This window comes from Cyrtonyx montezumae, unplaced genomic scaffold, assembly GCF_038088225.1.
Source record: "Cyrtonyx montezumae isolate F1298 unplaced genomic scaffold, pur_monq_1.0 scaffold_23, whole genome shotgun sequence".
Classification (NCBI taxonomy): Eukaryota; Metazoa; Chordata; class Aves; order Galliformes; family Odontophoridae; genus Cyrtonyx; species Cyrtonyx montezumae.
Genome location: NW_027071970.1, coordinates 11100408 through 11127543, shown reverse-complemented (window position 1 = coordinate 11127543; position 27136 = coordinate 11100408). Strand labels below are relative to the sequence as shown.

General features: G+C 51.6%; 2 protein-coding genes and 1 long non-coding RNA gene across 3 annotated transcripts; 1 reads left to right on the top strand and 2 right to left on the bottom strand.

Moving 5' to 3' along the window:
* Window positions 1-7922: 7922 nt before the first annotated feature.
* Window positions 7923-10886, bottom strand: LOC136050371 (uncharacterized). The gene is made up of 3 exons (XR_010622384.1): window positions 10857-10886; window positions 10630-10715; window positions 7923-8021 (listed from the first exon to the last, which is right to left on the bottom strand). It is a non-coding gene; the product is annotated as an uncharacterized LOC136050371 (long non-coding RNA).
* Window positions 10887-15787: 4901 nt separating this feature from the next.
* On the top strand, window positions 15788-19829 carry MYL2 (myosin light chain 2). Its single transcript, XM_065739238.1, has 7 exons — window positions 15788-15901; window positions 16799-16888; window positions 17279-17354; window positions 18055-18159; window positions 18884-18959; window positions 19039-19087; window positions 19563-19829. The coding sequence occupies exons 1-7, from the start codon at window positions 15788-15790 to the stop codon at window positions 19659-19661; spliced, it is 609 nt and encodes a 202-aa protein (XP_065595310.1). The 3' UTR covers window positions 19662-19829.
* A 252-nt stretch (window positions 19830-20081) lies between these two features.
* Window positions 20082-24586, bottom strand: CCDC63 (coiled-coil domain containing 63). Its single transcript, XM_065738728.1, has 9 exons — window positions 24440-24586; window positions 23699-23818; window positions 23079-23260; window positions 22516-22697; window positions 21902-22122; window positions 21393-21467; window positions 20667-20856; window positions 20366-20563; window positions 20082-20197 (listed from the first exon to the last, which is right to left on the bottom strand). Exons 1-9 carry the CDS (start codon window positions 24581-24583, stop codon window positions 20082-20084), a joined length of 1428 nt encoding a protein of 475 aa, XP_065594800.1. The 5' UTR covers window positions 24584-24586.
* Window positions 24587-27136: the final 2550 nt, after the last annotated feature.

The window sequence follows — 27136 nt, the reverse complement described above, 5'->3', positions numbered from 1 at the left end:
TAAGTTCCATACAAAGGCTTCGCAAAGCTCCCATTTCACACAACATCAATGTTTGGCCTCTGCGAAATAAAAGCTCTAAGGTTGCTTTATCCGAAGCTAAATTATCAATTGTAACTGCTTAAAAATAAAACAAAATAGGGCACTGCAATGAGAAACCAGCACAGACCATGGGGAGCAAACAACGCCGTTTCCAGACAGCGCGGCCGCTCGGAGACAAGATGGGGAAAGGTGGTGATTTTGGTGCAAATTGCTCTCGTCCCTCTGCAGAGGAATCTGCAGACCCAAACTTTTCAATGCTACGTGCCACAGCCGTGCAGCAGGAGGCACTCAGCACGCTGCGGGTGCACGCAGCAGCCAGCTCACACTGTGTTCCTTAATGGCTTCTTCGAGTAGCGGGCTGGGATTATCTGCTATAGAAGTATTTGTTACCAAAAAACCCTCCACGGCAGTTGTAACAGCAAAGCAGTTCAAAGCAGGAGGCAGCAGCACAGCATCTCGCATCCTGCCCCTGCATCCCGTCCCATATCCCACAGAGGGATGCGGCTGTGCCACACGTGCCCCATACCATCCCTGGGACTCAGCACTGTTGGAGCCAGGAGAGTGCTAGGACTCAGGCCACCCCATCTGCTCCGTACTGGAGGGATGCTGGGCACTGTTATTGTTTCATTATCAGCTGAAAGGGAAGGAAAAATACAGCAACCCCTCCAGATTGAGGTTATATACGCTGGGGGGAGGGGATAGAGAAGGAAAAATTACTCCTGCCCAAATGTAACCCGTGTCATCCTATCACACTCAAATACCTCAAACTGTAGGAGCCCTCATACCTGGAAGAATGCCTTGAAAATCCCAGGAGAAGGAGTCAAGATGACGCGCTGCTCCCAGGGACTGCATCCCAAATTAGTGCGGCCTCCACCTGCTGCCTGCCAGCCTGGGGCTGTCCTGGGCACGGGTTCACAGACCCGAATTCACCTGTTATTCCCTTAAATCCCAAACGAAGGGGAAAGGCAACATTTCTGATCTCATCAATCCCTTCCCAGGAAGACTCCAGCACTGCATTGGTGGAGTGATCCCTGGCTGAGCAGTGCCCAAAGCCAGGCTCTGATCCACTGTTTGTTCACTTCCTCTGTCGTTAAACACAACGGGAATTTGGAGAGTTAATGAGTTACCAGAGGAGCCGATGGCTCCCTTGGGATCAACCCAAGGCCATCCCCATTATCTGACACATGAGATCACCTCTGTGCCCTCGAGCACCAACCCTCAGAAACAGAACCCAGCTCAGCCAACCTCATACTCCTTGTGAAAGCACTGGTTTCAAACTAAAAGGGAGGAGATTTATACTGGATGTAAGTTTTTTACATTAAGGACAGTGAGGCACTGCCCAGAGAGGTGGTGGTGCCCCATCCTTGGTACATCCAAGCTCAGGGGATGAGGCTCTGATCACTGATGGAGCTGTGGGTGTTCCTGTGCACTGATGCAATGGGATCACATGTTTTTTGGGGGTCCCTTCTGACTCATACGGTTTCATAACTCTATAACTTTCCTTTAAACCCTCTACAGAAAATAACCAATGGATGCTCAACAATTGAGCACATTCTCCATCACTAAAATAAACTTAATTTGAAAGTCATGACCTCGTGACACCCATTGCTCTCCTGAAAATAAAACCGCCAGGGATGATGCAAAATGCATATTTAACCTCCTGACGTTGCTCATGTTTTTAGCAGATGCCCATCCATCACCCGTCTCATTGGCACCAGGATGGGACTCGAGGCCCCACAGCCCAAGAGGCAAAAAAAAGAAGAAAAAAAATAATAATAGAAGGCAAAAGAAGTGCTGCAGAAAGCCCCCGTGGAACTGTGATCTTAATTGATCCTTGGCAAGAGGGAAAATATTTATTTAGGTGAAGGAGACTGCCAGAAGGCGTGCGTTTTAAAAGTAAAATCGCAGAGCACCCAGGGCAAACCATGCAAATTACCACTACAGCCAACTTATCTGCATCAATACCTGCCAGCAACAGGGCTCCACGAGCGATCCATCAGCGCCCGCCCAACAACCGCAAAGCAATCTTTAATCCAGTGACACCATTTGCTAAGTTCTATTTATGAGACTTTTACCCTTTCTGTTATTAGAAAAGAGCGAGGGAAGGAAGGAGTTGGGCTTTCAGGGAGTCCCACTATGCTGGTTGTTAGCGATTGCTTCAGGCCGAAATTCTGACACGCCAGCTCCTACTTATGGGAAAATTTATTTTACGCATGCTTTTAAGAGAAGAAATGTGTGTGGGTATTAGGATGTGATGCAGCACATTGGGTTTGGAATGCCTTGAGCACTAAGAAAAAATGACAAAAACATCATCCCCACTCAGAAATTAACCCAGAGTGGGAATTCAGCTCTTTCAGAATTAAGGATAATGGTGAAATTGGCCAAGTCACTCTCACTGAAGCTTTGCTCATGTGCAGGATTTTGGCTGAAGACCTTCCTTTTTTGGGTTAGGGCTTGGGGTGGGCAACCACCAGCCCACAGGAAACCCGTTGGTAAGGAAGTGTTCTTCCATCAGTAACAACAGGTCACTAAATCAAGGCAACACATAAGCACCTCCAGATTTACAGAGGTGTGGAGCTGGATCCCGCACCCATCGCGATGATGTGGAACCACGAGCAATTTCTTCAGGGGGAAATGGGGCCAGGGGGGCAAGGATTTGCGTATGGGTAAAAACAAACAATCCTGTAAATAAAGAGCACCTCCACTCTGTCTCCACAATGCTACTCTTATTGAGTGAGTCAGATGTTCTGCTGATTAAAAATTGATCCATTTCAAAATCTAATCAACAGAATAGGATTCTTTCATATGTTATCAAGGCAGCTGCTGACAACAAAAACCAAACCTGTTATTAACCCATGAACCCCAATGACCTGAACCTGGCTGGGCTCTGGAACCGTAAATTATTCAGTAGTCCAAGAGCAATCCCGTAAGCCTGATGAATTTACGCCCCGACTGGAGCCTTTGTGGGTTAAAGCCAATATCCCACCCCATGGGTCTCCGGGGACGCAGTTCACGACACGCTGCCATTCTGTGTCATGCCTGTGAATACATTACTGGTGTCTGCTTGGCTTCACCTTTCAAATGTCTGCTTCTGTGCTTTCTTTCTTTTCTTTTCTTTTTTTGTATAAAATGACTTTGGGGATCTGCATGGAACTGGAGGTGCTGGAAGGGTCTTGCAGCAGCACTACGTGGGGCTGCGAGCCCAAACATTGCTGAGGTGCAAACACAGTGGCACAACTCTTTGCATTTAGGCAAAATTTCTAGAAATCACGAAGACAGTTTGCATCCCTGCTCTGCTTTTCAGGCTGGCAGTGCCTCTTGGCTGCCTGCACACCTCCTGTGATGCTTTCTGGAGCAAAGACTCCTGCAGCAGCTCACCAAGGCCCCGACCCTCAGCTTTAACCAGAACAGGAAGAAGTCATGGCTGCGTAAACCAAGCTGGAAAACAGCAATTCTTCCTTTAAATACTAACATATTTATAAGTTCAATGGTTCTTTGACCTCTCCTTAAAGCCCGAATAACCCTGGGGAGCCCCCTCAGAGCTGCTGCTATTGATTCTGTCTGGCAGCCATCTCACGGCCAGCATCACCCAGGGCTGCCCTGTGCCTCAGGCAGGACACAGAACCCATCCTGCCCCATAGGAAATCCCAAATCCCACAAGAACCCCCCAGATCTCGTGCTTACATAATTCGAGCTCCAATAGTGCCTGCAGAATCACAGAATCGTTAACGTTGGAAAAGAGCACTAAAACCACCAAGCCCAACCACAGCCCAACCCCACCATGTCCCCAAGTGCCACTATGGTTGTGCTATGTGGTTCTTGAGCACCTCCAGACCAGACTGGATGCGGGTGTTCCCATCCCATCTCAATGGGATTGGAAAGCTGAATTTGCAGCTCTGCAGCCCCCAGCTACGGGGACCTCCACTGCCATCCCGACATTTCCAATTCCATTTCCCGACACCAGGGCAGGCGGATCCACTCCCTCCTCACCACCCCATAATCACACTTGTACGAAGCTGCTGCCGTACATAACGAAAAGAGAAAGCATCCTTGGAGAGCCCAACAATCAGACAATTTTTAAGATCATGGAGCATTAAACCATTCCCAGTAGGGTTTACTAATCAAACAGCCAAATCCTTCATAACCAACCAATCCCTACAGAGCAATTAAATCCTTCCCCTTTAAAACACTTGGCACACTGTCTGGGGACAAAAAGAAAAATTTGCAAAATTCATTTGATAAATTAACCAGGGAAAAGAAAGAAGTGAATCAAGCTTTGTTCTTTTCATTTTTTTTAATTATGGAATTCACAATGCCTGAATAATGTTTAATAAGAACTATGAAAATTCCTAACAGTATTACAACACAACACAAAAGAATTAACCTGGTTACCGTGAAAAATTGCATATTTAATTAAGAACAGAGAGTTCAAAACTATCCAGAGATTTCAAAAGTACCGTTGCCTAAGGGGCTAAATTACACGCTCGCAGTGCTGCTAACAGGGCTGGAGCGTGCAATCATTACCCAAGTGTCCCCATTAAGTGACAATGGGCAGATGACATCAAATTCATTTCAAAAGCAACAGGAACTGAAGCATTCACTTGGGTAGTGGAAGGGAAAGCGACTATCCTGCTGGTATAAACCAGACCCCTTGTTGATAAAGGCAATAATTAAAGAATAATGTTAATTAGCTGCTTCTATTTGAAGGAGTGCTGCGGTAGCGGGAGACACAGCGGCCCCAGCTCCGCTGCCTCTGCACCGTGCTCACGCGGTATGGAACGGCATGTGGACCCCGGACAGCCACAGCACTTCTGGGATCAAAAAGCAGTGTTTTGGTGAGCTTGAGGCCCCTGAGGAGATGGGAGAGCCACAGGGGCTGCGGGCAGGGGGTCCCCAGGAGCATCCCTCCATAGGGCACCTGCATCTCTGCACCACCAGCGCCTGTACATTTGAGCAATGCTGGCCTACCTGGCCAACATGCTTCACGTTGCATTTTGGCGATGTTTTTTCTTCCAACCCTGCTTGGCCCACGGGCAGAAAGTTCCCATTTTTTGGCCTCCATGTCCAGAAAGTGCCCAGCTTGCCCCCACCCGCCTCCATCCATCCCGCCGCCAAGAAGCCGGGGGACGAACGGGATAATGATTACCAGGCTCCCAGGGATGAAGCAATGTTTGCAAACCTCTCCATGATTAACAACGAAGAAACGCTCCCTGCAGCACTAACGCAGAGCCACAGCACTGCCCAGACCCCGCTGAGCCGAGCAGCCCTGCTTACACTGCACACCGCCAGCACCAGGTAATGCTTCACCATGTTCTCCTGACGGAGGAAAACAAAGGAAGCCTGAGGTCCTGACTTCAGCACACAACTGCACGAGCGTTACCCAAGGCAACCGCAGCACGCTCGGAGCGGCTGACGCACGGACTGCTCCCACTGGAGTCATATTTACATGGGGTTCCAATGGGTTATTTACTTTTTTAGCAACCCGTGTTGCAGAAGGAGTTGCTAGCATGAGCACACCAACCAATTAATATGGAAACAGCCACGCGTTAGCAGCAAGTCACTGAAGCCATCAATACTCTGGGGTCCTGTTGGAGCTTTGGGGAAATGGTTAAATGTTGCACATAACTAGTAAAAAATAAAATCATCATCGTAATTACACAGCGAGGCCATATTAAAAAGCTCTGGAAGGAGTCCTCGGTGTGTGCACGGCACTGGGAAACTCCAAGTCCATGCATCCCCATGGTGTGACCCCAACACCTCAGGTTGCAGCAGCCCTCTGTGCCCACGAGCACAGAAACTGAGGCACAAAGGTGGCAAAGGAGCGTGGCACGCTGATGCCAACAGGGTTTGGTTCCTCCCACCTGGGTTTTGCTGCTGTTGCAAAATGCACTGGGGACTGCAAGAAAAAATAAAACAGGTGATTAAAGAGCTCTCAGTGGTGGGTGCTAACGCCATGAGCACGAGGAAGTGTTACAGAAGGGGAAAACTTTTTAATAAAGTCTGCAAGTATATATTCCTCCTTTATCAACCTCAAGATTTATTGACCTGAGAAGCCATATTGACTGAATAAATCTTGATAATGACCCCAGCAGAAGTCAATACCTGCTTATTATCTCCCAAGTTGGGGAATTACATCTTTCTATAATAGGAGCAGGATGGTACAAAATGTTCCAACCACCTTCCTGAAGCCTTCTGGGGGGATGGATGAGCTCAGTGCAACTCTTTCAGGTAGGGGCAGCTCTGCCCATCGCTCTCCATCTCGAGGAAAGCAAGGTTGTTGTGTTCAACAAAATGAGTTTCATTCAGAGCGAGGAGCAGGATGCTTCCATTGGTCAGGCTGGCCAGCGCTGATGCCCTAAAATTCAAAAGCAATGGGACTGGGACATGGGGCAGCACCGTGATCCCAGGAATGCTGCTTTCCTCTTGCTGGCAGAAAATGGGAAAAGCATAGAATGCATCAACCCCAAAGCCACAGGCTCCTTCCCAGCCAAGCCACGGTTTCTGCATTCAGCACAGTTGTTTCTCTTGCCAACTGCTAAGTTTATGTTCAGCAGAGAAAACAGGAGCAGTGGGACTGAAGCACACAACAATTATGCCTGCATTTTTATTTGAAGTCTCTGCAGACAGCAAGAAAAATTAACTGAAGGGAGCAGCTCCTGTGCCAACATATGGAGGGAGATGAATAGCTGGTTCTCCATGCTCCGCTGAGGTTATCTAGTTAAGCAAGCACCTCCTAAAGGACTTGCAGGCTGGGAGCGTGCTGTTTGCTTAATCTGGTCATAAATAATAATTCGGATCGCTGAGCGCTTTAACATTCAGCTCCACCTGCACGAGGGCTCAGAGCTGCAACACCCACCCAGCAGCCCCACATATTGGGGGCATGGCAAACCTCAAAGCTCTCCTGGCCATCGCCACAGCCTCCATAAGCAGCCAGGAGGTCGCAGGGCTGCAATCCTTTGCTCCCACCCCATGGGATCAAATTATATTTTCATCCCCGTCCCTGTTTGCCTCTTGGTCACAATCTCTCTTTTTTATTCCCCCCTTCGAGGCCACAGAGACAATCCACTAAACTGGATCAGGAGGCCAGTGCATATATCTCTAATGGGCTGCAGCACGCACACAATTAATTAATGGATTTATTAATTAGGGAAGAAGTCACTCTTCGAGCTGGAATTGGGGTCACCAGTTTCTAAAGTGAGAGCTGCAGAGCTAAAGATAAACTCTCATTTTCTGCAGCTCTCTTCTTGTCTGGCAGCATCTCAATTATTCAGCCACAGGAAAAAACCCACATTACACTTCGGGAACTTCAGGGTCTGACTTTCAGCCCATCATAAAACCCAGCAGCAGGTATTGCAGAGTGGAATTAGGGTGGCATCCAGAGCGCAGGGCCTTCAGCAACCAAGGTTTCCATGGGCTGCACTGAGCTCCAGCTGCTCACTGGTCTGGGGGGGTGGGCATTCCAGTGCACTGGCACAGGCTGCCCAGGGAGCTGGTGGAGTGACTGCCCCTGGAGGTGTTCAGGAAACATGAGGATGTGGCACTGAGGGACGTAGTTAGTGGGCATGGGGTGATGGGTTGGGGTTGGACTTGGTGGTCTTAGAGGTCTTTTCCAAACTTATGGGATTCGATGATTCAGTCGAGGCTCTGTGGCAATGGGAGAGACAGAACTGCTGGTTACTGTACACCGACCTTGATCAATAAGAAAACAGGGAAAGAAACACCACTGCCATCCTGACAGATATGTGGCTATGATTCCCAGCTGCAATATTAGACAGCAGAGAAACCACATGAAAGAGAACCATTACAAATCCCCTGCTCACTGGAAACATGTCCAGAGGAATACACACCTATCAGACAGCACATAACCCAGCCACAAGACAGACATCTGCAGAGAACCTCTGCCACTTCTACAGCTCCAAATCTGCATTCCTTTCCTCAGCCGCCCGTGTCCCACCTGGACCCTTGGGTAGAAGCTGGAGCCACTGAAAAACCCAAAACACATGCACAACCCAACAATGGGAGGCCCTGAGGGCTCCCGGACTGCCCAGGAGAAATACCAACACTTACAGGGGATGGAGAGCATCGTCTGTTACCACCACGGAACTCCACAACCCATTCAATGCAGCTGACCCATAGGGTGGTAGGGAAGAGTGGGGCTCCTGGACTATCCTAGCAGGTCCCTCCCAACTCAGGATGTCCTATGGTTCTACGACTCTCCAGCCCACCTTCAGAGCCCCAAATTACATAGGGTGAGGAGGGGAAGCCCCCAGAAGCCTCCCAGACTCCACCAGGGCGACCATGCCCAGGGCTGTTCTGTAACAGCACTGCGAGTTTCCTCGTCCAGGCTGCAGGAATTAAGCTTCAACCAAGAGGACTGATAGCTTATTTACTGCTGTCATCTATATAAAGAAGAATTTTGACACATTGTTAAATGATAGCACATTTAGATAAGTCAAGCTGTCATATCATTTAATGGATGTCTAAACTCCCTCTGTAGCTGATATGTAAAATTTATGCACTTCAGAATATCGTAAGGTTATAATATTTTAATCACATCCACATTCTTCTCCCCCCTCCCTAAGCTCAGCAAACGCGATGCTGGGTGCCCAACTTTCTGCCTAAGTCTGCATGGGGTCAGCTCCTCGTGGCATCCCAGTGCTGGGGAACACGGCCCCAGGGCTGATCTGCATAACACGACGTGGAGATGTTGATGTAAGATGTCTCTGATCGGTCTCTCTCCCCTCACTCGTGCATTTTTTAGCCCAAATCAGCAGCTCGCCACTCTTCCCATTGTTTTTTGTTTGTTTGTTTGTTTGTTTGTTTGCTTTTGCTGGTTTAGCACGGAATGAGTGAGGGCAGAAAGACAGCACGTGTGATCCACACCGCTCCAAACCCAACGTCGTGGAGCAGGAGCAAATTAAAGCCCAGAACAAAATAAAGGTATGAATCCCGTTCTGACTATTACACACAAGAAAGCTGTAAAAAAATACTGCATTAGTAATGTACACAATAAAACAATCTCATAACCCGGTGAAATATGCCAGGTATTATCTTTGATAGAATTTTATCTCTTCTCATTTCCGAGCCTATTTGCTGTGAAAGGGCTCGATGCCGCTTCGATCAAAGTGCCGCCGCTCAGCACATTATCTGCGCGCTTTACATATGCACACCATTCATCAGGGCTGCTCAAACTCCGCCGTTCCCAGCAAGCCTTAGGCCAGCTCAGCCCCGCGCATTAAAGCAAAAGAAATAAAGACGAGAAAAAAAAAAAAAAAAAAAGAAAGAAAAAAACCAAACCAAAACAACAACAAAAAAAAAAAAAAAAACAACAAAAGCTCTGGGAACAAGAATAAATGGATTGTTTCCCTTCTTTTTTTTTTTTTTTTTTTTTTTTGCTTTTTTTAATAGAGGGCACCAGGCCAAGCTGGCACAAGGTCACCTTTCCCACTGTGATCCCGCAGCACTGCTGCCTGCCCACGAGTCCGTGCCGCCACCGCTCCCCCCATGTCCACTCGTCCCCACGGCTGCTGCTCCTGGGGGTCCTGGCCACCCACCCTCCACCCCGCAGAAAAGTCACTGCCAATATTTGCCACGACATCAAGGTCCTGCACGCACCCAGGAAAAGTCATCAGCAGCGTGATGCACCCAGGAATGCTTTTGTACCCCGGGCGCTCATCCCCCCTAATCCCCTCCCGACCACAATGCCATAAATAAGCAGAGGTGGCCGTGCTACCTGCAGCACTTTTGGGGCCGACGATCGAGGCTGTAGTGCATAATCTGTTCAAAAGCCAAAACGTATTAAACGCCGGAATTGTTGATCCGGCACCGAAGCCTTACAGCCTCGCATTTAAATTTGTTGACTCCCCCACGAAGCACGCCGCGTTTTCAACTCCGTGATCTCCAGGAGGGATAAACCCTCTGAATGTCCATGTAAATGAGCATTTCGGGTTTTTGTGGCGGCTCCAGGTTGGGTTTCATCCCATTACGCGGTGTTTGCAGAGCCATTGTGTCGGTGCCCGGCTCTCCTCTAGCTGCGTGCCCGTGGAAGTCGCACATTGTCAGCACCGCCGGTTCGTTCCCGGGTCATCAATGTTAACAAAGGACTCACCGTTAATTTCACAGCCCAACGGGGACGGTACGCGTGACCCGAGCAGGACCACAAAGGATCTCTCTGTTGGCGCCGTATCCATCACAAGGTGACGAGCGGAGCTCCGGGAGAGCTCTCAGGACCGACTCAACCTCCCACCGCCACTTGGGTTCAGTGACATGCGGGGCTGCAAACGTGCGCGCTCCGATCCTCCCGACCCCAATAACAATGGGAGCGCAGGAGGGCTCCAGCCAACCCCGAACACGGCACATCCTCCTCCCGCGCCGTTCCCTCTCTCCATCCCCGCTACCACCGCCGCATCGCTCCCCGACAACTGGCCACGGCAATTACCGGCTGAACCAGCACTGCGCGGGGGTTGGGGAGGGGATCCCCCAAACTTAACGGCGGGGCGGGAAGCGAACCCCGCCGCTCCCCGCAACTTCAGCCCCCCCGTCCCCCCGTCTCCCCCACCCCCCCCCCCCGCCCGCGCCCGGGGCTGTCACCTCGGGCGGCTCCATGCGCTGCTCCGTGCGAACAAAGAGCGGCGGAGGAACGGAACGGCGGAGGACCGGGGATCAATTTCTGATACCTATCGATGGCGAAGGGCGGGAGGAGGGAGGGGACGGCGTGCAGAGGGGGGGGGGGGGGGAGGGTTGGAGGAGGGCCCCCCCCACCCCTCCACCGAACCCCCGTCGGGGTTGGGGCTCTGGGGGACCGCCGCGCCACCAACCTGGAGCCGGCGGACATCAAACCGCGTCCGATACCGGAGCATCGATCCCACGTCCGCCGCCATCTTTGGGGGGGGGGGGGGCGGGGGGGAGGATGGGGGGGATATGGGGGGGTACCCCAGCGCCCGGCCCCACCGACCGCCCGGACCCGCCCCGCGCGGCGCCGGTCCCGACGGGGCGGGCAGAGGGCGGCCCGGAGCCGCGGGCACAGCTGCTGCCGCCGCCCCACCGCGCTCCGATCTTTTGTTAGCGCAGCCCCGGGCGGCCCTTCCCGGGGTGGGGGGGGGGAAGTTTCCCGGTTATTTGTGGGATTTTTTTTCTGGAGGGGGGGGGGAACAAAATAAAAAAGAAATGCTATGCGGCTCAGGGTGGGCAGCGGGCAGCTCGGAGCAGCCTGGGGTAGGTGACACACCTCGAGCACTGGTGGGAGCTCAGCCCCCATCAAGACATGGGGACAGTCCCAAACGCCGTCTGGTCTCCCTGTAGTGCATAGGGACACCCACAGCTCTGTCAGTGCTCAGAGCCCCATCCTCTGCCTTCTGCGTCCCCAGGGATGGGACACCAGCATCTCTCTGGGCAACCTTAGTGTAAAAACTTCTTCCTTGTATATCCAGTCTAAATCTCCCCTCTTTTAGTTTGAAACCATTCCCCCTTGTCCTATCAACACAGACCCTGCTGAAGGGTTTTCTTCTTTCTTCCTTACAGCCCCCCTCACCCTTCTCGTCTCCCCGACTCAGAGGTGCACAGAGCAGCCTGCAGTCCCGACATCACAAAACGCCTTGGGCAGAAGAACGAGCAAACAGGACATCAAAGTTCTGCAGAAGGACTCTCAGTACTTCGTGTTTGGGAGCACCCCCAGCCCTGCGCCCACCCTGTGCCTCTCACACACATGTGATCTGAGGGACGTGGGCCGTGGGCATGGAGGGGTTGGACTTGGTGATCTCTGAGGTCTTTTCCAACCTCACTGATTCTATGAGACCAGGTTGAGCATCCAGATTTGCTTCTCTGGAGAGAAACTCTGGTTGAGTTTCTGCTCTCCAGTGCCAACACCTGCTGGTGTCCTCTCCGTGTCACTTTGCTGGTAGCCTGGGATGTCTCAGGCTGCTCACAGCTGATCTCATGACCATCAGTTACAGAAGAGCCAGCTCATAAATCAGAAGTAAAATCTAACGTGGTGTCCTCGGTGAGCAAATCAAATTGTGGGCTTGGGAGGAATGCCTCACTTTGGCCAAATCATTTCCTAACTCGATGGGAGCCTGGAGGAAGAAGACATTGTGCCATGCTGTGTCCTGAGCCACGTCCCTGGTCACCTGGGGCACCTCGAGGGCAGTGGGGTCAGCGGGTCCCCCCAGCCCTGGCAGCACCTTGGATGCAGGTTAATAAATCAGCTTGTCTCCAGAAGGGCTTCGCTTTGTGCGCCTGACAATAGCCCGCTGTAAATGGCAGCCCCTCTCCTCCTCTTCTGAAAGGCTTTTAATTAAAATATGGAGGGGGATTTTCTGCATACTTGAGGGGAAGAAAAAAAAAAAAAGTTGCTGGGTTTCAGCACACTCCTTTTTCAGGCGTTAACTTATTCTTCCTGTCGTTGGTGATCCGGGGATGAGTCCTTTGTGCGGTGATCTGGCCCCATTAGGCAGCGTGGGCAGTGAGTGCCACGTGCCAGCCTCCTCCCGACAGTGGATGCTTTGTCCCAGGCGTGGGCAGGGGGACACGGGGACCCACATTGAGCCAAGCCAGTGCCATTGTGATGAGTGGGGACACGGCAGGCCATGAGGCTGAGGCAGCCCTGAGCTCAGGGCTCTGTCACTCAGCCAGTGGCCTTTGGGGTCACCCACACAGCTGCCGAGTCCCCCTCCCATGCACAAGGAAGGCAGCACAACAAGAACTGGGTCCTGGGCTCTGGGAAATCCTGGAAGGGGTCCCACCATCTGCCCCATGCCCTTCTGCAGTGTCCTGGCCTCCCCTGGTCTGGGAAAGCAGAAACCAACCCCACAGCAGGCTGTGCAGCCGTGCGAGTGTCTCACTGTCTTCTCTCTTTCCCTCTTTCTCTCTCGTCTCTCCCTTCTCCTTTCCACGTCTTCTCCATCTCCCCTTTTTTCTCTACCCTCTCCCCCCTCTCCCTCTCCCGGATCCCCTCCGGCAGTGCCCGCCCCGCGCCCGCTACAACGGCGCCACCTGGCGGCCATGCCGGGATCTGCAGCGCGTCCCGCCGGGTGACACTGCGGGGGGCGCGAGGTGACACGGAGGGGGACAGGGGGGGACACGTGGGGGGGCACGGGACACTCTGCTGCTCATGGCTTTCCCTCATCAATGCAACTCCTGTTGCCGTCCCCTGTGAGCGGCGTGGGCGCACCCCCACCGTGGGGACAACGGCGTCACCCTTGTCCCTGTCACCTCCCTGTGTCATGGGAAGCACAGGGAGGTGGCATCCACTCTTGCCATCCTCACTGTTCCCTTTGGTGGCTCACGCTGGACAAGGGCTGGCCACCAGCAGCTGCATGGGAATCTGTCTTTCTACCTTTAATAAGCTCTCTCCCTTGAAAAGTAATCATTAGCAATAAACAAATACAGCAGCCAGCGAATATAAGCATCACATTAAGCAGCTACAAGCATTTGTTATATTTGATACAGCCTTGTTAACTGCAAAACCCTGCGTTTGGAATATGTATTGATTTCAGCAAACATATATTATTTTACTGTAAGTACCAACAGCCATTGTAGTTAATATACAACAGTTTAATTTAAAATGCATTAGTTTAATAAAAATGCATAATATAGAAGCGAATTGCATTAGCTTCAATAAAAAATTCAATTTCATAAATATTATCCAGTGTTAAAATGCATTGATTTCCTGGGAAAACGTATCGGTCAAAGGTAATTTACATTGGTTTGAATGGGAACGCACCAGTGCGTATACATATGTATTAGGTTAGTCAAATGGATGTGATGGCAGAGACAAAATGCTGGTTGGAGGAAAGGTACGCAGCAGGAGAGCAGGCAGGGCACGGGCTGGCTCTGAGGTCCCCTCCATCACCGTTCTGGTGCTGGGGGTCCCCATTTTTAGCTGCAGGCACACGTCGGGCTCAGGCACCTTGCAGAGAGCTGGGGTTAATCAAATCCTTTTGACTCCATTTTTTATTGAGCTCGAGGAGGGCTGTCCTATTAATTAGAAAGGCTTTTTCATGTCAAACATAGGCTCTTGGGCAGATAAGCAGGGACGGTGCTTGATGTTGCTGTTGCACAGATAGGTGCATTATTGCCTGACATCCATTCATTCCCAGGCTGCAGCCACTTCCCAGTGGCTCTTTTGTTCACGACAGAGCTCTGTACGGGTACATATATCCCTACATATCCACACAGATATGTTGTCCTGGGGGTCACCAAGTCCCCAGCACCCACAGCAGGGAAGGGACCAGCATGCAGCTCCATCCCCAGGTCAGACCCTGCTCCTCACCGCGGGGCAGGATCTGGCCCATGATGCACACAGGATGTCTGCCAGCGAGAATTGCGCAGCAGAGCAGATGCACCGTCTTACAAACGACAGCAGAACACGCGCAGCCATCTGCACCTCATCCCCAGCCGGAGTTCTGGGGCTGTGCTCAGCCTTTTTTGCATGTACAAATCCTTTTGGAGCCCCCACTAGGAGATGAGCACTCAGTGGGGACGGGCCACAGCCTAACCTCTTCCAGGCTCCCCAAAACAATACAGTTTGGGGCCTCCCCCCGGCCCAGGGCTGCCTCCCATACCGCCCCAGCTTGGATGAGCAGCCAGCAATGGGCAGCAGCATCCAAGCAGCGCCAGCGGCTCCATGGGCGACCAGTCCCGTTAAACCACTGCACATCACTTCCCTGATGCTTATGGATTTTTCCTTAATGCCACAAATTAAGGTAATTGGGCTTGGCTGGCCGATGGATTCAGCTGGATTTGGCAGGGGAGGGCCCGTGCAGTGATTGATCCCAGCCGTGCCTGCATGCCCTGGGCTGTTCCTCGCCCTGCTCTGTTCCTCTCTCCTCTTTTCTCTGTCTTTTGACTCAGATAGACCCCAGAAAACATCCAGAATCCATCTCAGCCTTAGCCTAAGCTTCAGCCAGGCGAGACTATGACTGCTGGAGAGGGGTGGAGGTGTGAGTGCCAGGGATCAGCTGTGGCATTCGTGTCCTCTGGGGAAACAAGGGCAGTGTCCGGTCAGAGCCCTCAGCTCTAGGATCTACTTTCAAGTCTCCTTTTGTTCCCAGCCATGTTCCAGCCCTCCCTGCTCTCCTATCAACCTCAGCATGCCTAAAAATACCAAAGGCAAAACACCCGCAGACCCAACCCACCTACAGCTGGGGTAGGGAGAGTTAATGGCAGAGCCAGGGCTGAGCAAACACTTGGCTTAAGTGGGTGACAGCTGCCCCAGCAGGGGGTGACCCAGAGGATCCCTGTGCTGTGGGAGATCAGCACCCACCCCCAGCCTCATCCAGCCCCTTTTGGATGGGTTTTCCCATGCAGATGCTGCAGTGGGGCATGAAGGTTCCCAGAGATGCTTGGCAAAACATCCCTCTCCCTTCGGTGTGGGAGAATGTAGGCAGCTCCTTCAATGTGAAGGACAAGGGGGCACTTCCACCCTGAAGGAAAGGGGAGGCACAGCACCGTGGTGTAGGGGCACAGTGCTGGGTCAGATCCCCCCAGCTCAGCCCAGCAGAGGGGAAGAGCACAGCCCCTGCCCACTCGAGTGACAAGCGCAGGTGGAATTGGCCCGGGGCTGTCTGGGCAGCATCTCCTGCGTGGGAGCTGCAGGGCTTCCTGGTGCGCTGCTAACCTTGAAAGCTTCCATGTCTCACATGTCACATCGACCAGTGACAACAGCAAGCTTACCAGATTAGAGGAGGAGAAAGTCAGAGACAAGAGGGTCGGGGGGTGGCTGGTTTACCTATTACAGCCAAAAGTGGGCATGGGGCTATTTTTAGCCTGGAATGGGGCGTATTTATTGTTTCAGCTCAGGGGAGCAGAGGGACTGCCTCTGAGATTCCTCCTGCAGCACCTCCAGCCCCTGTGTGAAGCTATGGTGAGTGCTGGGAGCCACAATGGGAACGGGCAGAGTCCGTGGCTCTGTGTTCTCATTGGGATGGTGGAAGTGGGCAGAGAGTGAGGGAAGATCGGGGTCTGATGGCCAAGGGTAAGCCTCACACTGGGGTAAGCAGGAGTGGAGCATCCTGAAGGGACGTGTGGGGATAGGTGAGGGCACTCAGCAGATCTTTTTAACAGGGAGAGGTCGTTTGGGGGCAAATGCTGTCTTTTTCTTTTCCCTTCCACCATAAAGCTAGGGGAAGGGCACTTCTGGCTCCTGAAGCCCTCCTGCTCTGTTTCCTCTTGCTAGAACTCTAATCTATGGATGGGGAAAAGCTGTGGGGATGTGTATGAACAATTGTGAGGGCATTTCTGAGTGTTTCAAACCTCAGCGCAAGGAGATGGTACATTTTTAAATATGCAAATGCATAAATTAGCACTTTGTTCTCAGTGAGAGGCTCAGAGCAATAAGGAGAAATCCAATGACCTACATGTAATCCCAGCAGCGTGCTCCTGACCCTGAGCCCGGGCAGATCTTAGCCTGGGCTCGACTGCTTTATCCACCACAGCATAGAAAGCAGAAATTGGAAATCCAGTTCCTTTCTTCTCCAACCCACTCGGTGAAATTAGTCAGGAAAGCAAAGACAGAGCTGTACTTTGAGCAGAAATCTTCATGCTCCCCAGCAGCTCAGAGTGCTGCACGTGTCCACAGCTCCTGAGCAGCACGTGGGGAGTCACCAAGCACCCAGGGACTGAGCAGGGCCCCACGCTGCCGTGAAGGACCTCTAACTAAGCACTGCGTGAAGGACTTATGACTAAGTACAGGCTGATTCAGTGCTTTTATTCCATGCCATAAAAAGACAGTAAGTGAGTGCTACATACTTGAACCCCGCAGGCACCCAAGAAAGCCAAGAAGAGGATTGAAGGTGCGAATTCCAATGTCTTCTCCATGTTCGAGCAGGCCCAGATCCAGGAATTCAAAGAGGTAGGTGGATTGCATAGAAACAACCGGGGGCCCTTGATGCAATGTGACCTTCAGCTCTTCAGCTCTTTCCTTTGAGAACGATGACAGCTGGCTTGCAATAAGAGGCAGAGTGCCCATTTTTTGAGTTGTTTTATTTTAAAAGTGAGAATAACAACTCAGTGACATTGTTAAGTATGGAGCCGCCTCAGTGTGTCTTTGGTCAGTGGCTTGAGATCTCCTCCCAGTTGTTCTCATCTTGGTGTGAGGGGGCTTTGGGCAAGGCACACAGCTTTGGGGTTGGGCTGCCATAGGAAGCCATCACCCCACAGCACCCAAGGGTGCGGGGTACTGAAGCTTTTGCTAAAGCTGATGGCTCTCCATGTGCTCCCTGCCCTCCTCCTCCGCTTCCAGGCATTCACCATCATGGATCAGAACCGAGATGGCTTCATTGACAAGGCAGACCTGAGAGATACATTTGCTGCACTCGGTGAGCCCCCTTTTAGGAGCCTCTCCTCCCCAGCAGCTCCGACCACATTAGACCAACTAAGTGTGAAACCAGCTGTGAGTCCTCATTTAGCCAAGCTCCAGTGGTTAACTGCATTTCATGTGTGTTTTGCTGAAAATTCGACCCCAAACCATTTTTGTTAGGATGGTGAATCAGAGCAACTCACAGAGCAGTTGGTGTTTGACCCTGTAGGTAGAGAACTTGTACCTGGATTGTCCAGAACCAAGTGCTCCCATTGTTCTCTCTTGAATAAACATCTGGATGTTCCCATCCTGCAGCATCTCTGAGCTTAGGGATTTAGGAAGATTTATGGGGCTCAGAGGAAGCTGTGAATCCGTAACCTGGGCTCTCTCATCACTGAGGCCAGCACAATCTGGCAGTGGGCCTGTCCCAAGGGTCATCCAAACTCAGGTAAAAGGATGAAGGCTTTCAGATCTGTTCATTGGACCCATATATAGCCAGGTTTGGGTACAGTTCCCACTGTCCTCATTATTTCAGTAGTGACAAGATCACCAGGTCCAGGAGAGCCCATAGTAATGGCATTTTTGCCCAAGAATGTCTTCTAGAAAGGACTACAACAGGCTAACCCACAGGACAGTGGGGCAGGGGAATGAAACAGTGCAGCTCAGCTTCTCATGTTTGCAGCTGGTTGTGATATCCATTCAACACTGCTCTTTCTTAGGGCGCCTGAATGTGAAAAATGAGGAGATCGAAGAGATGATCAAGGAGGCACCTGGCCCTATCAATTTCACTGTGTTTCTCACCATGTTTGGGGAGAAACTCAAGGGTAAGAGGGAACCTGGGGAGCAGGAGTGGGCTTGGCAGGTTCTCACCTCACACCATCACTGTGTTCTGACCCATGTGGGGTGGTCACTCAGCTCCTGGGGTCTCCATTCCCTGAGGTTGAGACCCCAGTGGTCCGCAGAAATCAGGTGGGAGCAGGCAGAGGAAATGCAGATAGCGCTGATCACGGTGTGCAGAGCCCAGGAATGGGATAGAGGGGGTCTAAGCAAAGCTGGGTAGGAGCAGGTCTCTGTGCCTCGATTTCCCCAGCCATTCAAGACAATCATCCGGCCATGATGCTGCTGTTCTCACAGAAAGAGGGGACAGGAGATCCCGCAGTGCCCTGTGTGGCTGTGTCTCAGCTGCATCCCCTATCACTCACTCAAGCTGAGGCATGCAGCCTCCCTGCTGTTCTCCTGGAGGCCTCACAGCCCCAGGGGCCTCCGCCTGGAGCTCTATAAATACACACAAAAGATTAGATATGCACTGGATGCCAGGGAGGAGGTGACACAGCCTGCTCTGTGGGAACACCACAACTCTATGTCCGCTCCTCTCCATGTCACCACACATAGAGACCAAAACAGGAGGGATAAGGGGGGTCAGCATTCAGGCAGAACCCCAAACCTTCTAAATCCCACTGTATTTCCTAAGGGGGCTGTGGGAAGAGGGAGGCTCCTCCTGGCTGCTTCTTCCACTGTTTCCAATGGTGATGGATGTGCTGCCCACAGGTGCTGACCCAGAGGAGACAATCCTGAATGCATTCAAGGTGTTTGATCCGGAGGGCAAAGGGCTGAAATCTGCCTAGTGAGTTCAGGGGAGCTTGAGGGGAGGTAGGGTTTGCATCGAGGCCTCCCCATTACCCACCATACTCTTTTGTTTGCAGCATCAAAGAAATGCTGATGACACAGGGTGAGAGGTTTTCCCAGGAAGAGGTACGTGTTCCTGCCCCCCACCCTCCATCCCTGCCCATGCCCAAGGTTTGAACCTGCTGCTTTGGATCTGGGTCCTCTTACCTCCCCCAGTGCTCAGCTTGGGGTCTCAGTTTCCCATGTAACAGGGAATGGCAGAGCAGGCAAAGTCACATTTCCAAGAAATCCCATTCAACAAAGCAATGGCATCCTACCAGAGCCCCACTGGCTGCCTCTCACCTCACAGCAGTTTTGCTGAGCAGGGTGCAAGAGAGCTGGGGACAGGAGCTGGACTCAGCGAATGTTGTGGGTCCCTTCCAACTCAGGATATTCTGATTCTTTGCCCCTCTTTGTTCCTTTGGGTCAGCATGGCTACAGGATGGGAACAGGCACACTGAAGCCTGTGCAAACCATCACAGGGCTGAGCCCTGAGCCCCAGCTCCTGGCTTAACACCAAACCCCCTCTGTCCCACCTTTTCACCACGGCTCTTTCTTGCAGATTGATCAGATGTTTGCTGCCTTCCCTCCGGATGTCTCTGGCAACCTGGACTACAAAAACCTCGTCCACGTCATCACGCACGGAGAGGAGAAGGACTAACCCATGCACTCAGTGCTGGGGATGGCACTGAGCGATCACTTCTGCATGGGTCACACCACGGGTCCCTTTGTCCCTCTCTGTGTAGTTGCAGAGCTGTTCTTCATGGGGATAACAACCCAGAGCAGCAGCCACACACAATAAAGTGCATTTTGGTGAGAGGAAACCCAACTGCCAGTGTGTGAGCAGTGCTCGGGGTTGCCTGGATGCATTGGTGCAGTGCAGTGTAGCATGGTGAGCAGCTGGAAGGATGCTGTGCCATCCCAGGGCAGCAGCTGCTGTGCAAAACAGTGCTGACATATCACCCACAGAGCTCCCAAAGCACTGTGCTCCTTCCAGGAGATGGAACAATGGCTGTGTCGTGTTGGGCACCGCAGGGGCACAGAGTTTTGTGAGCAGGTCTGTTTATTTACCACCAAGCCATCACATCTCGGTGTCACTCCACTCGTTCCTGTCCTTGCTGGCAGCACTGCCTTGCTCCTTCTCACTTTTCTGAAGAAGCAGCTCGTGAAGCTCTTTGTAGTCCAGCGGTGCTTCAACTGCACAACGAAATGGCCACCCCCTTACTCACCTCACCACGTGGCTGCCAGGACCGTCAGGGCAGAGCAGGATTGGTGCAAGCAATGATGCTGTGCCACCAGGAGAACGTTGCAGACTGGCTGATGGCAATGGGGTGGTCCCTTCTTCCCCCCCCCTCACACACTCACAGGCATTGGTGGTGCTGATGGAGTCCAGCAGGGCTGGGGGTGGTGGGCAGAGGTGGGCCCGCTCTATGCCACGCAGGAGCTTGGTGCCACCCAACAGAGGGCTGTCAAAGGACTGAGCTGTCAGTGAGCCATCAGCCTCCATGTAGAGCAGGATCGACTCCATCAGCAGCAGCTCATTGGTTTTCTTCTCCACCAGACCTGAGGGCGATAGGTTGGGGAGATAAAAAATGGATGAGAATTAAGAAGAGCGTGGGGAAGTGAGACAGAGAGGCACGGATCACGTAGGACAACCACAACCCACCTAAATACTGCATCACATTCTGGTCCTTGACCTGTCCCCTGTCTCCAGGCTGCTCCCTGATCTTCACAGCATCACAGTTCTCTTTGAACAGGACCTCAATGGCAGATTTGAGCTGGCCAAGGGCTTTGCTGCTTTCTTTGCATCTGTCTTCATAGTCATTGGCTTTATCAGTGTTTTGCCTGAGCTTTTCCTATCAGCAAAGATTCTGAGAGGTGTCACAACTGCTCTCTGCTCTTTCTGCCCAACCCACTGCAGGCCATATCCAGTTTGGAAACTGGAAACATCCCAGGAGGGGCTGTGGGATGCCCCCATACCTGTGGGGGAAATAATCTACAAAGGAGATCTCACATTCTCCGTGCTACAGAGAAGACCCCAGGCTTTGGAAAACCAGAGCTGGCAGTGGCTCTGTTGCCATCAAAATCTGAAACAGTGCCCTTTTCTGCCCTTGTTTTACCAGACATTTGCCAGAGCAGCATTGACAGGATCAGATTTTCACTGCTGAGTGAGGCCATGGCACTGCTGCTCAGAGAGCTGTGGGTGCCCCATCCCTGGAGGTGGACAAAGCCTTGGATAGTGGGGGGCAGCCTGAGCTGGTGGGGAGCAGCCAGCCCATGGCCCGTGTGAGGCTGGGGGAGTTGAGATCCCTTCCAAACAAACCATTCCATGTTATGCCTGTGACAGATAGGCACCCACTATCTCTGCGGGGGGAAACCCCAGCCATCCTACCTCTAACTCCTTCAGGACATGAAGGCTGCTGCTCTCTGCATTCTCCTGGGCAGTCTTGAGGAGCGTGATTTCATTCTGTGCAAACACAAGCACATGGAAGGGGCAGTGGCTGCATGTCCGACAGATGTGCACAGCAGAGCCCGGGGACCATCTCTGGGCCCTGGAAATAGGACCCCCCAACTGACCCCCTGGGGACCACTCCACATCAGGCAGCACTTCTTGTTCCAGCCAGCTCCACACAGAGCCGAGACGGCTCTCGGTCTCCTGGAGCTCCTGCTTTTGCAATACTCTGGGTGGAAACACGGTGGCAGCATTGGGACACTAATAGCTCCGAGCAAGCATCTGGGAGCTGTATCTTTGGCTGCCCTTTGCTTCCCTCTAAGATGGGCTGTAAGCCAGACCCTGGTGTAGGCAGCAATACTGGACACTTGGAGGAGGAAAAAACAACCCCAACCTGATGTGTTTTCTGCAGTAGGCATGGAGAGCCTGGGAGCAGGACTACAACAGACCTGGAGGTTCTTGATCTTTTGCTGCAGCTTCTCCATCTCGTCGTTCAGCTCCATGGTGTAATTGAAGTAGGCAAAGTTCTTCCCCTCCTTTTCGATGAAGCCATCCACAAGCTGACTGATGTCCCCACCCTCCGCCAGCTCCAGCAGTTGCCTGTAGGCCACCTCATGGCTCTCAAAGCTCTCCCTTTGTCTCCGCTTCATCTGCTGTGCTGCCTTCAAGGCTGGAGGGGAAGACAGAGAGGGTGAGCCATGTGTCTCTGCTGGCAGAGCCTCTGACCATGGATGGGGAGATAGGCAGCCTGGACCAGATGGAATACAGTGCTGCCTAGAGATTAGGCAAGGAGCTCACAGTCTGCATGGGAATGAGCAAACACAGCAGGACCTAAAAAAGACCTAAAGCTCAGGGAAAGGAAATAGAGGTGCATATAGGAACCACTTCCCTGCTTCCACTTCCCTCCTTCTGCACCAAGGTCACTCCAATACACACAGTGTTCCTATCCCCAAACTGTGCCTTTGGGCTGCACTGCTCCAAACTGCTGCAAGCAGCCTCCTTGCTGACCCTGCAGACTCCTGGTTTGCAGCCTCAGCTGCAGGAGATCTCTCTCATGTGATACCTTTCTTCTTTTTGGCCTTTTCCTCCAATTCAGAACGATCCATAAATTTGGCAAGCACAAAGGTTTTCAGCTTGTTCTCTTCATCACGGATCCGTTCCCACTTCTGCAGCTCAGTGTTGTACTGGAGAGTGTTTTGGCTGTGCCTTTCATTCATGGCTGAAATCCTTGCCAGATACTCCACCCTGCACACAGAGAGTAGCATCATGCATAGGTCGAAAGAAGCACAGGTTGAAGGGTTTGTATTCTTGTCACCAGGCTATATAGGATCAGAGCTGGCCTCTGCTCCACATTCTTGTGTAAGGTCAGGTGGGACTTGGAGCAGAGACAGCTCCATGGGGCAATTCACCCCATCCCAGGCAATATCTGGGATAGGTGGAATAAGTGACACCCTGAAAGTACCAATCTCTTCAAGGACCAAACATCCAGCCCTTAGAGAGCACTCAGCCCTAGGCAGGAGCAGTGAATCCTCTCTCAGGAGTTATAATTGGTTTCTCTTTAAATGGAGAGCAATCACTGAAATTGCCCTCAGTGATGAACTGCAGAGGACTCAGGGGACCACATACTGCTGCTCGTGTGACTGTGTGGCCTGCTCTATGGCACTGTTCATCCTTCTTTTCTGCTGGGCCAAGTGCTTATGGAGCTTAGAGTAGAAGTTGTCCAAAGTGGCTTTCTGGATTCGAAGGTTTTTGATCTCTTCTTGAAGCGTCTTATTGGTGGTCAGGATGGTACCAAAATGCACAGTGACCTGGGGAGAGGGAAGCAAAAAGGCTCTGGCTGATGCAGAATGTCTGCTGAAAGACACTGACCGGATCAACATAGAGAGAGAGATGGGATGCCCTGTCCTTCTTGCAAATCGTGTGTGGCACCAGTGAGCCAGGCTGAACATAACAGAGACACAATACTGGCATTGTCCAAGGTGAAGTGGCTGTGGGCAGCTCAGTTTTATCACTAAACAGGTGCACACCTTCAGGCTTCTCGGCATGGGACAAGTGCTGCATTTGGGTCACCAAGCTTGAAGGAGCTTTTGAGATATTCTGGGAGCAGTGAGGCCAGGGGACAAGCTGAGTCATTTGTGCAGCTTGTAAGAATTAAATGCACCTGCACTGTTGCCCTTAGTACAGATCAAAAAGCATCTTGTACAGGCTACAGCTTGGCCCCAAAACTCTGCAAAATGTTTACTTACATAGTTCAGATGCAACTCCAGTGTCTGAGTCTGGTTTTGCAGCCATTTGCTGCTGTATGCTTGGTTCACCTTCTTTGTTATCATGTTTTGCCTCTCAAGCTTTTTTTGCAGCTCTAGGATCTGCACAGAGAGAATTAAAATAAAAAAGAGAAGAAAGTATAATTTCCACCCTTGCATTCTGGATTTTTGTAAGAACAATCAGCCAAGGAAAATACTCTCTGTTGATCTGTACTACAGCATCCAGGTCCTTAATGAGCTCACAGTTACAGAAGCAGCTTTGATCCCAAAGGATCCCATTCTGCATATTCAGAATATAAACCATAATGAGAAATGGCTTAATTTTCATGTCACCAAGGAAAAGCAGCTGCCTCTGGGGAAATTCAGTAGGTGTTGAACTCAGCAGCACTCTGTGTAGGTGGAAAAGGCAACGAGGATGGGTTTGGGTAGTGGTCCTCACAGTGGTACTCAAATGAGTGGAAGATGATGTTTGGCAGAACATGTGAGCTGACAGTGGAAAGAAATCCACAAGAAGCATGAAGTAGTTAGAGGACATTGAAGCCGGTGGAAGTGCTGTGACAGCCAGGAGAAACCTGAGGTCCCAACTGGAAGCTTACCCTGCTATGTGGCTCCCATTCTGGGGCCATTATGGAAAGCTCTGCAGCACCTCTAGCAGCTGCCAGTTACTTATTGCTCTGCTCTGCTGCAGCACACTGAGCCAGGGAGTGGTTCAGATGCTCTCACCTCATTGTCCAGCTTAGCTACCAGGGCTTTTCTGTCTCTAATCAGGCAATCATACTGATCCTTGGTCTGCAGAAGGCATTTCAGCTCCATGCAGTTTCTGTCATCACAAATCGTATTTCTCAGAGACCTCATCTTGCTCAGCATTAATGACATTTCTTTGTGTTCTCGATTCAGTGACTGGATTTCTTTTCTGCAGAAGTAGAATGACAGATGACGTGAAACACACCCCTCCTGCAGTGCTGGGGTACGTCCTTGTCCCTCCCCACTGCTGAGATCCCCAGGATTTTTTGGCATGGTCTTTCCAAGCCCATGGAGCCTGGTGAAGCTGCACTCACTCCCGTGTTTGTATTTGCTGCCTCATGCTTTCACCAGAGGTTTTTCTCTTCTCCACGGCTATCTGGAGCTGTTTCTGCAGCCTGCAGAACTCCACCTGAGCCTGCCTTTCTGTCACAGGGAAGTCTGAGGACATGTGCAGCAAACTGGACCCACTCAGCTGTTACAGAAAGAGAATTTGGTCACTTCAGAGAACACAAGCAACAGTTCTTTTGGACTCAGGGTTAAAGCCATCACCACCTTCCATTTTTTAGCTACTCATCACAGTCTCCAACTCTTCACTGCCACCTAAGATACCCATCAGCAGTCCAAACACTGGGCCAGGCAAACAAGCCACGAGTTCTCCCTGTGCCACATCACAGGGCAAGGTCTTGGCCCCAGCCAGTGCCAACAGCTGATGTACTGCTTCTGTTTTTACCTTTGAGCCCTTCATTTTTCCTGTCCTTGTTCACTCTGCAGGGACCTCAGGATGAAAGAAGGAAGCTTTCCCAGGGACTACCTGTGTTAAAGGGGAGAAATGAAATCTGTTGAGAGGGTCAGGGTGGAGCTGGCACAAAGATCAAAGCTGCACCATCCTGCCCGGGCCCAAGCCTGCCTGCTTGGCACATGTGGTGTCCAACACAGATGGCTGCATGATGAATAAAAGGAGAGCATTTGTTGTGATGTCATCACCAAACGCTCTCCTCTCACCAAGTTTGTAAGCAGGGGGAGAACAGATGGTTCCAGCTCTTCTATCCTGCTTGGTACCTGGGTTTCCATAGAAATCCCAGCAAGGCCAAGCCCCCTCATGCCAGCAGGCAGAGCCCCAGGGGAGCGCACTGGAACAATCATATGCAGGCATCATTTCTGTAGGGAGTGTTTAACCTCACGGGGCTGCGGCTGGGGAGGGCACGAGGGCTGATCCCGAAGCCCTCAGGGGTGCCTCCCTGTCCCCCTGATGCTGTGGTCACTGCTTACCCTGCTGCAGGGCACTGCCGTTCCACTCTGACAAGGCGATGGGGCTGCTGCTATCCCAAGAAAAATCCCATTTCCAGTGAGAAGTGTAGAAAGGATGAGACCCAAGAAGGAGCAGGAAGGGCCAACAGTTGGTCCTGGGCCTCCTGGAACCTGGCCCTGGGCATCACAAAACTGGTGCCATGGCTGGTTGCCATGGCAGCATCTCTGCATCACAACACAGCTGGGGACCATATGGGAACTACAGCAGGAAACTACCCCTGAAAACATCCCCCAAGCCTGTGCTATGACGTCCTCCTGGTGGTGTGTGCACAACAGATATAAACCCTCATGGTACCCATTCCTATTTCTGCCTGCAGACTTTGATTCTCTCCTGAGATCTCCAGGGGCAGAAGCACAAGATAAGATTGGAGGTTGCAGCACAGTGCTGGGTCCTGCAGCCCTGGCGTTGTTCACTCAGCTCAGGGATGAGCAAAGGGTGTCTGCACCACACTTCGCACAACTGCATCCATGGGGTTAGTTTAAGGCAACGAGAAAAATCCCCAGACAGCTCATGGCTCTTGAGACTGTGCCTCCCTGTCATCCTGGAGAATTTGATGAGCTAACAAGCCAGCCACTGAGTTCTAGGCTACTTCCAGATAGGATCTGTGGATGCATTTAACTGGAAATGGCTTTCAGGGAGGAGAGCAGACTGTGTCTGGTTTCCCTTGGCTTGGACAGCCTCAAAACACACCCGTATCATTCATCTTTGTGTTCCTTCTCCATGGACCAATTGTTCAGCTGTGAACAAGTGAGTAAATTAAACTACTGAGGAGGAGTATGATTTGGTAGAGTCCGTGTCTGTCACGCTCATTGTAGAAGCATTTATTTTAGTAAAGGGAACTGTTCTCACCTAAACAATGCTCTGCAGTCACACTGCTTTGAGTGTGGCTTCACTGTCTGATGGACCTCTGGCTGGGGCTGAGCAGAATGGCAATGAGAGCGGGATGGGGTCATCCGTAACACCTGAATCCATTAATCTTCTAGAAGAATTAGAAAAACTAAGTTTTGGTGCAATTTTCACTTTAACCCACCTTCCCTGACTCAATAGACACATTTAACACTGACTGACATGGAGAAATTATTTCTTCAGCTGAAGATTTGGGGTCTAATTAAAACTGCTTGAACTGTTCTGAGGGCCATATTCTGAGCTGTGCAACCAGTGTAAATCCTCCCTGAGTTCAGCAATATTTACACCGATTTCTTCATATCACCTGAGCCAGTTAAAGCATGGCTGCAAGGGGCAGCCAGACTGGGCTGGTTCTCATCTGACCTGATCCACCTACAGGCGTCCCCCAAATGTCAATGAAAATCTCTTGGGTAAGGAGGAGAATCAGGCCCACATTTTCATGCAAATGTAATATATTCATG

Bases quoted from the DNA above. Each gene is read 5' to 3' on its own strand.
- MYL2 (XM_065739238.1), top strand. From the start codon at position 15,788: ATGGGGCTATTTTTAGCCTGGAATGGGGCGTATTTATTGTTTCAGCTC. The intron at 15,902-16,798 runs GTGAGTGCTGGG...TGAACCCCGCAG, and splicing joins AGCCCCTGTGTGAAGCTATG to GCACCCAAGAAAGCCAAGAA. The intron at 16,889-17,278 runs GTAGGTGGATTG...CTCCGCTTCCAG, and splicing joins AGATCCAGGAATTCAAAGAG to GCATTCACCATCATGGATCA.
- CCDC63 (XM_065738728.1), bottom strand. From the start codon at position 24,583: ATGCTGAGCAAGATGAGGTCTCTGAGAAATACGATTTGTGATGACAGA. The intron at 23,819-24,439 runs GTGAGAGCATCT...CTCTCTGTGCAG, and splicing joins TAGCTAAGCTGGACAATGAG to ATCCTAGAGCTGCAAAAAAA. The intron at 23,261-23,698 runs GTAAGTAAACAT...CCCTCTCCCCAG, and splicing joins TGGAGTTGCATCTGAACTAT to GTCACTGTGCATTTTGGTAC.